At 30.6% G+C, this 11,821-nt stretch overlaps 3 protein-coding genes across 3 annotated transcripts; all 3 read right to left on the reverse strand.

Annotated features, from left to right (window-relative positions):
- Nucleotides 1–221: 221 nt before the first annotated feature.
- LOC142635585 (heavy metal-associated isoprenylated plant protein 47-like) lies at nucleotides 222–1,084 on the reverse strand. The gene is made up of 3 exons (XM_075809726.1): nucleotides 1,079–1,084; nucleotides 895–973; nucleotides 222–373 (listed from the first exon to the last, which is right to left on the reverse strand). The coding sequence occupies exons 1-3, from the start codon at nucleotides 1,082–1,084 to the stop codon at nucleotides 222–224; spliced, it is 237 nt and encodes a 78-aa protein (XP_075665841.1).
- Nucleotides 1,085–4,397: 3,313 nt separating this feature from the next.
- Nucleotides 4,398–5,111, reverse strand: LOC142637260 (heavy metal-associated isoprenylated plant protein 47-like). Its single transcript, XM_075811541.1, has 3 exons — nucleotides 5,013–5,111; nucleotides 4,822–4,900; nucleotides 4,398–4,687 (listed from the first exon to the last, which is right to left on the reverse strand). Exons 1-3 carry the CDS (start codon nucleotides 5,016–5,018, stop codon nucleotides 4,536–4,538), a joined length of 237 nt encoding a protein of 78 aa, XP_075667656.1. The 5' UTR covers nucleotides 5,019–5,111; the 3' UTR covers nucleotides 4,398–4,535.
- A 3,779-nt stretch (nucleotides 5,112–8,890) lies between these two features.
- LOC142637065 (heavy metal-associated isoprenylated plant protein 47-like) lies at nucleotides 8,891–9,816 on the reverse strand. The gene is made up of 3 exons (XM_075811354.1): nucleotides 9,734–9,816; nucleotides 9,532–9,610; nucleotides 8,891–9,234 (listed from the first exon to the last, which is right to left on the reverse strand). Exons 1-3 carry the CDS (start codon nucleotides 9,737–9,739, stop codon nucleotides 9,083–9,085), a joined length of 237 nt encoding a protein of 78 aa, XP_075667469.1. The 5' UTR covers nucleotides 9,740–9,816; the 3' UTR covers nucleotides 8,891–9,082.
- Between the last annotated feature and the right edge of the window lie 2,005 nt (nucleotides 9,817–11,821).

The following is an 11,821-nucleotide window of genomic DNA, read 5'->3' on the forward strand; positions in this document are numbered from 1 at the left end:
ATGCCAAAATTACCAAAAAAGAAAAAGAAAAAAAAGCTAAGAGAATGTTTATTACATAATTTGTTTTTTCTGTTGAGAAAAAGTAAGAATGAATGTTTATTACATTAACACCTTGCCAATTTACATCTATCTCTCCTGGTTGACAAAAAAATAAAAGAAAAGGTTGTGTCCTTTGGAAGGAATTTTATTAGCCAAAGAGTACATGTATATGGCTTTCCAACTTAGTTTCCTTTCTTCACCTCTGCTACACTAATAAAATCAGTGTGCCCAACCTTCTTCCTCATAGCAGTAGCCAACATTGCAGCATCAACTCCATCACCAATCACCACCACTTTATCTTTCTCTGCTCCTTCTAATCCCACAAAGTTCACTCCTGCAAAGGAAAAATATATAATTTAAGTCTAGACTCTAACATATTTTATTTAGGATTTTGCTAATGTGTGCTCTAAAGACACATAATAATTAATCATTTATAGAAATATTTTCTTAGAAATTGAAAAAGTATTGACAGCTTTTTCAATTTCTAAAAAAATGTTTCCAAAAATGGATGGTTTAATATGTGCCCTTAGGGCACACATTAACCGGACCCCTTTATTTATAACTTTTTTACTATCTAATCTGACACATTTGAGAATATACTCCAAGATGTTTCCACTTCTAAGAAAACTTGGTTAACACATTCTCAAATTAAAAATAAAAAAAAAGAGGGAAAACTTGGTTAACAAAGAATGTTGAACATCAACAAAATATGGTGATGAAAGATGGCAAAACTTTGTACAAATTGCAAATCACAGTCACATAGGTATAAGAATATAGTAAAAATTGCATATGTATGTGTCAATTATCATATTTTTGAAACACGTGATAGAACTTTATGATCGATATAACACTAACCATTTGCTTCAGCAGCAACAGTGAGTGCCTTAGTCTGGCATTTTTGGCAATTCATTTGAACATTCATTAAAATCTTTTGCTGAAAATAAAACCATGAAAGACGTCATGAGAGATTTCTTTTGTAAATATAAAACCAAGAAGAAGAAAAAAGAAGAAATATACGAATTATGATTGCAAATAATACCGTCATATTGACAATTTGATGTTGTTGTCACCAAAAGCTAAGACAGCTAGTATACTACCTAAAATTTCTCCTTTAAGGTAACAACGGTGTTATCTCTTCTTCATGACTTGTGGTCTTCGGCATGTATTGTTCACCCAAATTCTAAATTAGCTGAATTTTTTTATTCATGTGAATGTGTCTATTTCTCAACTGGAGAACGTGTTTTGGACTTCGGTGAATTCAATGAAATTGACTAATAGTACAAATGCAAACTTGCATAGCAAGCGCACTTCAAACAAACAAAACTCTTTTCTAGAAACAAGTTAAAAAGGCAAACTTCAAACCATAAGGTAAATGTGTGTTATTTTACTACCAAAGAAAATGAGGACAAAAAAAAATCCTCAACGAAATAAATATTTAAATGTAAATTATGATTTTACCAAAACAAAGAACTATCTACGGATAGACGTTGTGGGGTGCCTAACACTTTTCTCACACTCTCACACGTAACTAGACTTTCGAACTCAAGAATCAAGATTTTTTGCTCATCCACATTAGATTAGGAAAAACGACCTTTTTCTTAGCCTAGAACTACTAATAAAATCAAATAGAATTTGGTGACCAATCACACTTAAAAAAACCCAACAATTGGTGGCGACTTCACTTTTATGCAAGTAATTCATTGTTCCTTTTTTTTTTCCCTAATTCTTGAAGATGGTAATTGAAGTTCTAAGACTCAATTATGACACACAAAAATGTGTGTATCTTATAGTAACTTTTAATTATTTTTCAATATTCTACATGTGAGTACATTTTTAATAAGTTTTAGGAAAAGAATTTTAAAAGTTTTAATTTAATTTATAATTCTTATTAGGGTTTGTTTGGGATTTGCTTATTTTGCTAAAATTAAAAACTTTTTGCTGAAAATACAGTAGATAAAGATAAAAGTTAGCTGAAATAGTACAGTAAGACTCATAAATAGTACCAAAAAGTGAAATGGGGCTCATGAATAGTAGCAAAAATAAGATAAATAATAAAATAAGCTGATTTTAAAATTTGGAGCCAAATGGACACTTAGAGCATTTTTATCAAACCTTTCAAATGCTAAAAATGTTATATTTTAGCAGCTGAACCCCAAAACACGCACCCCATCAAAACTGGTATATTGTAAAAAATTTACAATACTGCTATAGTGCGCTCTCATTTTTGAGACCGCACTGTAGCAAGCTGCTATCTTTTTTTTAATATTTTTTTCTCTCTCTTCAAGCTATCACTGTTAATCTCACTCTCACTCTCTCATTCTCGATCTCTCTCATCTCTCTTTCTCAAATTCTCTCTCTAGTGGGTCTGCTAGGTCTTGATGACTACAAGTGGGTCTAGGTCCGATGGTGGTGGGTCCGACAGTGGTTGGGGTTGGTTGAGACTGTGGGTTGAGTTGGTTGAGGTCGTGGGTTGAAGATCAGGGTTGAGGTGAGGATTGAGGATTGGGGTTGAGGTGAGGATCAAGGTTGCTAGGGTGGTGGGTTTTGTGGCAATTTTGTGGTGGGTTTTCACTGCGGGTTAGGGGTTGGGAGTTGAGGTTGTGGTTGGTGGTGGTGGTTGTGGTTGTGGTCGTGGTTACAGGTTATAAGCTTGAAAAGCTCAGGCCATGGAGCTTTTGAGAGCAAATATCAGCGGGAAGGAGAAGCTTCTCGGTTTGTGCTGTGGATTTTTTTTTTTTTTTGGTGGTTGGGGGTTGAGGTTGTGGTTGGTGGTGGTGGTGGTTGTGGCTGCGGTTGTGGCCATGGTTTATCGGTGATGAGCTTGAAAAGCTCAGGCCATGGAGGTTTTGAGAGAAAATATTAGAGGGAGGGAGAAGCTTCACCGGGTTGAGAAAGATGGAAAGACAATGGGAGAGAGAGACAGAGGGAGAGTGAGAAATAATAAAAAAATGAATAAAAAATAATAATGAAAGAATATTTAAATGAATTGTTAAAAAAATAGAAGTTTTGATGTAAATGATATTGTTAAATGATGTGGTATATGTTATAAATATAAGTTTTGAGATGGTAAATGCTAAATTTTTTAAAAAGCTTGATAAGAATGCTCTTAGTATGAAATTTTACAAGTGATGCACCTGTAAAACATAAATAAACATAAATATATGTTTATAAATTTGTATATAAGTGTGTGCTCTGTGAAATATATGCTTCAATAATAATTAAATATGATTTATGAAGTATACATCTAATAGTGGGTTCAAGATAGTTCAAATTCTTATTGTCGTAAAATTAATTAGATAAAAGTTGGTAATTGTATTCTCCTTGAATTACATATTGTTTATTCTTAGTTTTTTTCATTCTTTTCTTTAAAATTAGAAATAAATTGGCTTAAATTTTATTTAAAACACAAGACTAAAATTATCAAATTAGTTCCTTCTCATAAAATCTTGAACCATGAATGTGGGAACTTATCAAGTCTAATTTGGCTTTCGGTCCAAGAATATCAAAGAAGAATTATGTTTTGCACTATTCTTTGAAGTAGTATAGAAAACGCAAAAAGTTTCAGGAAAACGTTCTTACGCCATTTAAGAAAACTGCTTTAATATTTCCATATATTACTAGAATGAGAATGGTTGCAAACAAATCATTTATATAGTATCAAAACATATTTTCACTTGTTAGATAACTTAATCATTAATTAATTTATATAATTACAATTATCATTATTTGAGATAGCACACTAAGAATTTCATTAACATTTCCAAACAGCTAGGTATGTCTAATTTTCACACAATCGAAGTATTGGTTAGGTCCATTCAACTTAGAGGCTTATGAGCTAAAAGCCCCCCGAAACCATAATTTAGTATTGAAATGAGATTCAAAATGGGTTTGGTTGTAAAGGGACCATAGGCTGTTCATATACTTATTTCTTCTTTCCTTTTTTGCTTCAATTACACAGCTTATTACTTTGATTTCATTTAAACTGAACTCTTTTATGGGGTTTTTGTCATTTATGGTGTAACTGGAACTTGATCAAGTTGTGCATGTGGGCTTGGAATTGAACTCTCAGTGCCCATTTTTCAAACACATAATAATTGATGCTTGGAAATATTTCTTTTTAGGTGTTTTGGAACTATCTCACTTATACTACCTTCCATTCATTTTTCCTTCTCAATTAATTAATTAGCAAATAAAAATTCTATTTAAAAAATAGATTCCATTTTTGCCAAAGGCATTAAATTCTCTAAAAGCTCTAAATGTTGATAAGTGATACCAATTTTACCACCAAAAAAAAAAGAAAGGAAAAAAAAAAGCTAAGAGAATGTTTATTACATTTTTTTTCCCTGATGAGAAAAAAGTAAGTAAGAATGTTTATTACATTGACACCTTGCCAATATACATCTCTCTCTCCTGGTTGACAAAAAAATAAAAGAAAAGGTTGTGTCCTTTAGAAGGAATTTTATTAGCCAAAGAGTACATGTATATGGCTTTCCAACTTAGTTTCCTTTCTTCACCTCTGCTACACTAATAATATCAGTGTGCCCAACCTTCTTCCTCATAGTAGTTGCCAACCTTGCAGCATCAACTCCATCCCCAATCACCACCACTTTATCTTTCTCTGCTCCTTCTAATCCCACAAAGTTCACACCTGCAAAGGAAAAATATATAATTTAAGTCTAGACTTTAACATATTTTATTCATAATATTAAAGTGCGTAAGTATGTGTCAATTATCATATTTTTGAAGCAAATGATAGAGCTTTATGATCCATATAACACTAACCGTTTGCTTCAGCTGCAACAGTGAGTGCCTTCGTCTGGCATTTTTGGCAATTCATTTGAACCTTCATCACAATCTTTTGCTGAAAATCAAACCATGAAAGAGGTCATGAGAGATTTTGTTTTGTAAATATAAAACCAAGGAGAAGAAGAAGAAAGAAGAAGAAATATATGAATTATGATTGCAAATAATACCGTCATATTGACAATTTGATGTTGTCTTGTTGTCACCGAAAGCTAAGACAGTATACTACCTAAAATTTCGTCTAATGTGAGAAAAAAAACAAGACCAAGTCTACACTTATATAGAGGCCGAGACTTCTCCTTTAAGGTAACAACGTTGCTATCTTTTTCATGACTTGTGGTCTTCGGCATGAATTGTTCTCCCAAATTCTAATTACCTGATTTTTTTTATTCATGTGAATGTGTTTATTTCTCAACTAGAGCATGGAGAACACGTTTTGGACTTTAGTAAATTCAATGAAATTGACTAATAGTACAAATGCGAACTTGCGTAGCAAGCGCACTTCAAACAAACAAAACTCTTTTCTAGGAACAAGTTAAAAGACAAACTTCAAACCATAAGGTAAAGATTTGTTATTTAACTACCAAAGAAAATGAGGACAAAAAAATTCTTGACAAAAGAAATATTAAAATGTAAATTGTCTTTTCCACTATAGATGACCGGGTTACTTTTAGACTAGAGACTCAATTATGTTAAATTTCTCCAATTTTCATCAAATTAATCTTAAAAGACAATTAGTCAAACACTAATCTTACTGTTTTGTGATTGCGTGCTTCTATTTCTTCCTCTCATTTTTTCCCCATGTTCACATGATAATTATATGGAAAACAAAGGTAATGTATGATGTAAAATTAAGAAAATTATAGCAATAAAAGGACATAGGGGTGGCTCCACTTTGAACGTAGGGGTGGTCGCAGGACCACCATAAATTGTAAAATAGTAATTATTATATTGAAATTTTATGAATTTTTTACCCTTTAATAAAATTTGTAACTACACAAAATTTTTTTGGCTCAACGTAATTAAACTTTGGACAAATTTTAGTAATAAATTTAGTTGTAGACTAACGTTACAACTTCACTTAATATTTTTTTTATTAGATGTGAATTTTGATAAATTCACCTTTAGATTACATTTTCTTTCTTTCTATCCTCCATACTTGCAAAATTTTAATAAGATCAAAGATTAATAACTATATCATCAATCAAATGTTTAAATTTTTATTTTTTGTAGTCTAAATTTATAAATAAAAAATACATGTATGGATCAAATATTTAATAAGATCAAAGATTAATAATTATGTCATCAATCAAATGTTTAAATTTTTACTTTTTGTAGTCTAAATTTATAAATAAAAATATATGTATGGATCAAATAGTGAATAATATAAGACTGGCACGAAATTTGTCACGTGTTCTAAAAATATAAAAAAATGCAATTCAATGGTTAAAATTTTAAAATATATAATCATGCTAATTTGTTTAGTAAAAGTTGTACCTTACAACTAAGTTTGTAACTAAACTTTAATACTCTTAACAATATATCAGGCCCTTACAAAGAAAAAGGAAAAGTTCAAGATATAACTTGCAGTATTGATAATAAGACTATTTTATGTATTTGAGTGTGTGTGCACATGTTTTTTTTTTTTTTTTTGTCAATATGTGAACTTCTCTTTTTATTCAATTTTGTAAAATTTTAGTTTCATAATAACCTCATATGAGGGAAAACTAATCACATAATTTAAGAGGTTAACTTTTTTAATTTGAAATTTAGGTAGAAAGTGTAGGAAACCCCTTAGAGTGATAGAGTGCAATTCGGTCCACATCTTAATATTTTATCAATGTTGTGGGTGTCATCCAAGTACATTCGGTAAAGCACCCAAAAAAAGAGTTTAACAAAATACCAAATATGGAGATGGATGGGAGTAGAGGGAAAGAGACAAAGACAGTTTAATGAAATTAGTTTGGAATTTTTCTTTAAGGGAATAGGGTTTAGGGGGATTTGGAGCAAATGAGTGAATTTTGTATTTGATATTGTTTCAGTTTCGTCCAAATAATAAAATATTTCGGTATCGATCAATATTGGTGTACCGTTTCAGAATTTCCACATTATATATAAATATTATATATTTAAATTAATATATTTAATAAAAGGGTAAGGTCTTAAAAAAAAAAAAAAGAAGCCAAATCCCTTATTTGTTTATCCATACCGTATATTACTTAAAAAAGAAAAATCCATACTATATATATATATAATTTTTTTTTTTTTTATATCTTGTTTTTTATTGGCAAAAACTAGAAATATCTCAAATGAATTTCAAATGCTTATGTCATTTAAAAATAAAAATAAAACTACCATTTGAGTTTGACCATCTAATAGAAAGTTAAAAAGTGGGACCCTATATACTAGAAGAAAACACATGTGGCACTCTCTCCCTAATCGTTATGCTGATCCCCATCTGATTTTCAACAACCCCCACCTACTTCACCTCTCTTTCCCCCTACATTCGGTCTTCTCCTCTCATTATCTTCCCTTCCCTTTACATAGATCAAATCTAAACAAATGCTCTCCATCTCTCTATTTTTTGCTGCGCGAAGATTGAAGAATATACGACACTGAAAACGAATCAAGTATAGATTTATCTCTCTCTCTCTCTAATATTGTGCAAAGAAATTTTGGAGAGGTAGGCGTCTTACTTTCTCCAAAACCCCTTATTTTTAATGACTGAAATTGAGAAAAATATTAAATTGTCAATTTTGTCCTTATTGTGACAATGTATGTATATAAATTTTTTAAATTAGCAAAAAAGTGGTCATAACTTATAATTGTCAATTATACCATCCCTTCCGTTGTACTTTTGTATCAAAACTTCATTATCTTTTCACTCTTATGTATTTGTTTCTCATTTAAAATTAAAACAAGATAAAGGTGTTGCCATTCCTCTCCCCTCGCCTATCCTCTAACTTTTTTTTTTTTGAAATCTATACCTTTATGTAATAATCAAATGCCTAAAATTTTGATAGCAGGGATTTAGAAAATTTTGGGTCTTTTTAGTGTAAAATCATTTTGAAAGTTTTGAGGCGTAACCGGTTGGGACTTGTTAATTTACAATTGGAAGTACTTAAGGCCTAAGTTAAATTATTAAAACGTCCTATGTTATTTCAAATTAGTCAAAATTTCAAATATGGTTTTTTTTTTTAATAGAAAGACTGAAGTACTTAAGGACTGAATTAAATTATTTAAATGTCCTATATTATTTCAAATTACTCAAACTTTCGAATATGGTTTTTAAATTATAAAAAATAATAATAATAATAACTTTTTTAGCTAACGTAAAAGAGACGTCTTGATAGGATTGTTGCAATTGCAGGTTGGAGGACCTTTCCTTAAACAGTTAAACCAATAGCGAGACATTTCATGTTGAATATCTTGGCATTTTTTTTTTGAACTTTCTGGGCAAGCACAACCAGTTTTTTAGTATCTAACAAAACTCTGATAGACAGCGATCACATGTTGTTGACATTAGATATTGCACCATTCACACATTTTCAGTTTTTAAACAATATTATTCATTTTTACACACTTTTTTACTCACATGTATTTTAAAAAATTATAAACATTACTCAAACTCTTCTACCAAAACGCCAACCTGTTTTGTGTTTTGTGTTTTGTTTGTTAATAAGCAGACTTTAACAGAACCATCTTGCATTTTGAGTTCTTTCTTTAGCAATGGGTTGAGTTTGGCCGGCCTGTCCCATTTTTACTTGGCCCTTGGCCTCAATGGGTCGGGCCAAGTGGAACTTGATCAAGGAACTCTCGGTGCACATTTTCCAAACATTTTAGGTGAGCTTTAGAACTCACATATACAATACTTTCCATTCAATTGTCCTTCTCAATTAATTAATTACCAAATAAAACTAATATTATAAAAATAAATTCCCTATCTTGCCAAAGGCATTAAATTCTCTAAATGCTTAAAATGTTGACACTTATCAACAACAAAAAAAAAAAAAGCTTAAAATGTTGAAAAGGGATGCCAAAATACCGACACACAAAAAAGCTAAGAGAATGTTTATTACATTTTTTTTTCTGCTGAGAAAAAAAAGTAGTAAGAATTTTTATTACATTAACACCTTGCCAATATACATCTCTCACCTGGTTAACAAAAAAATAAAAGAAAAGGTTGTGTCCTTTGGAAGGAATTCTAGTAGCCAAGAGTATATGTAAATGGCTTTCCAACTTAGTTTCCTTTCTTCACCTCTGCTACACTAATAATATCAGTGTGCCCAACCTTCTTCCTCATAGTTGTAGCCAAACTTGCAGCATCAACTCCATCACCAATCACCACCACTTTATCTTTCTCTGCTCCTTCTAATCCCACAAAGTTCACACCTGCAAAGAAAAAATATAAATTTAAGTCCAGACTTCAACATATTATATATATAATTTTTTACTATGTGATCTGACACAATTGAGAATATACTCCAAGATGTTTTCGCATCTTAGAAAACTTGATTAACAAAGAAGTTTCAACATCAACAAAATATGGTGACGGAAAATGGCAAAACTTTGTACAAATTGCAAATCAAAGTCATATAGATAAAAGAATATGGTAAATATTGCAAACTATGTGTCAATTATCATAGTTTTGAAACACATGATAACCTTTACGATTCATATAACACTAACCGTTTGCTTCAGCTGCAACAGTAAGTGCCTTAGTCTGGCATTTTTGGCAATTCATTTGAACCTTCATCACAATCTTTTGCTGCAAATCAAACCATGAAAGGGGTCATGACAATTTTTTTTTTTTTTTTTTTTGTAAATATAAAACCCAAAAAGGAAAAAGAGAAAAAAGAAGCAATATATGAATTATGATTGCAAATAATACCGTCATGTTGAAAATTTGATGTAGTTGTAACTAAAAGCCAAGAAAGTATAAAATTGAAGATTTCGTCAAATGTGAGGAAAAAACAAGACAAAGTCTACACTTATATAGAGGCCCAAACTTCTCCTATAAGGAAACAACACTGTCATCTTCTTCATGACTTGTATGGTCTTCGGCATGTATTGTTTTTTATTCATGTGAATGTGTCAATTTCTCAACTAGAACATGGAGAACGCGTTTTGGACTTTGGAAACTTCTATTAATTGACTAATAGTACGGATGCAAACTTGCATTGCAAGCCAAACTTCAAACAAACAACACTCTTTTCCAACAACAAATTAAGACAAACTTCAATTCATGAAGTAAATATTTGTTTTTAACTACTAAAGAAACTGAGGACAAAAAAAAAAAAAAAAAAATCCTCAACCAAAGAAATAGTTAAATGTAAATTGTCTTTTCCACTATAAATTATAGGGTTACTTTTAGACTAGAGACTCAATTATGTTGAATTTCTCCAATTTTCATCAAATTAATCTTAAAATACAAATAGTCAAATACAAATCTTACTGTTATGTGATTGAGTGTCTATTTCTTCCTCTCATTTTTCTTTCCCCATGTTCAAAAGTATGGTGTAAAATTAAGAAAATTATAGCAATAGAAGGACATCATAACTAATCACATAGTTTTTTTTTGGGAAAACTAATCACATAATTTAAGAGGTTGACTTTTTTTAATTTAAAATTTAGGAAGAAAGTGCAAGTAACCCTTTATTTTTATTAGAGTGATAGAGTGCAATTCAGTGCACATCTTAATATTTTATCAATGTTGTGGGTGTCATCCAAGTACATCTGGTAAAGCACCAAAAAAGGGAGTTTAACTAAATACTAAATATGGAGGAGGAGGAGGAGGGGAGTAGAGGGAAAGGGATGGAGAGAGTTTAACGAAACTTGTTTGGAATTTTTTTTAAGGGGAAAGGGTTTGAGGGGATTCGGAAAGGTAGGTGTCTTATCTTCTCCAAACTCCTTATTTTTAATTCCCTAAATTGAGGGAATTTGGAGGGACATGAGAGAGGAGTTCCACTTATATTAAATTGTCAGTTTTGTCCTTATGACGTCAATGTATGTATATACTTTCTAAAAAAAAAATTAGCAAGAAAAGGTCATAACTTTTAATTGTCAATTATGACCATCCCTTCTTACTAATTTTTTTAAGCATCCAAACAATCAAAAATGATATACTGATAATATTTCATTTCTCCTTACTTAATGTTTAAAGCATTTTTTCCTTAAAAGTTATTATAAAATTTGCATTGAGTTTGTAGGGTGCTTTTATGTTAAAAATTTATTCTCTCTCACTCGTGTGTGTTTATTTCTCGTTTAAAATTAAAACATTAAAATAAGATAAAAAGGTTGCCATTTCCCTCCCCTCCCCTCTCCTCTCCTCTCCTCTCCTCTGCTTTTCTTTTGTAGTCTATACCTTTATGTAATAATCAAATGCCTAAAATTTTGATAATTAGAATTTAGAAAATTTTGGGTCTTCTTAATATAAAATCATTTTGAAAGTTCTGAGGTGTAACCGGTTGGGACTTGCTAATTTACAATTAGAAGTACTTAAGGCCTAAGTTAAATTATTAAAATGTCCTATGTTATTTCAAATTAGTCAAACTTTCGAATATGTTTTTTTATTTTATAAAAAAATATTACAATAAAAACTAGAAGTACTTAAGGCCTAAGTTAAATTTTTTTTGTTCTCAAGGCCTAAGTTAAATTATTTAAACGTCCTGTATTATTTTAAATTAGACAAACTTTTAAATATAGTTTTTAAATAATGCAAAAATTAAAAATAAAAATAAAAACTTGTTGAGGTAATGTAAAGAGCGTCTTGATAGGATTGTTGCAATTGTAGGTTGGAGGACCTTTCCTTAAACCAACAGTGAGACATTTCCCTGCTACTTCCTCTAACCATGCCCCAATAATTGCCAAATTGGTCACGAGCGAATTGAATGCTAATCTTTGTCAAATACCTTCAGCAAATTACATAAAAATTGCAGTGTTTATTCTCTTACAACTCTCTTGGACCAGATAAGTTATT

Source organism: Castanea sativa, chromosome 5 (genome assembly GCF_040712315.1).
Source record: "Castanea sativa cultivar Marrone di Chiusa Pesio chromosome 5, ASM4071231v1".
Lineage (NCBI taxonomy): Eukaryota > Viridiplantae > Streptophyta > Magnoliopsida > Fagales > Fagaceae > Castanea > Castanea sativa.

What these genes read in the sequence shown, in the direction of transcription:
- LOC142635585 (XM_075809726.1), bottom strand. An exon ending in TGTTGCTGCTGAAGCAAATG is followed by an intron (nt 374 to 894) that starts GTTAGTGTTATA and finishes TTTCCTTTGCAG; the next exon opens with GAGTGAACTTTGTGGGATTA.
- LOC142637260 (XM_075811541.1), bottom strand. An exon ending in TGTTGCAGCTGAAGCAAACG is followed by an intron (nt 4,688 to 4,821) that starts GTTAGTGTTATA and finishes TTTCCTTTGCAG; the next exon opens with GTGTGAACTTTGTGGGATTA.
- LOC142637065 (XM_075811354.1), bottom strand. An exon ending in TGTTGCAGCTGAAGCAAACG is followed by an intron (nt 9,235 to 9,531) that starts GTTAGTGTTATA and finishes TTTTCTTTGCAG; the next exon opens with GTGTGAACTTTGTGGGATTA.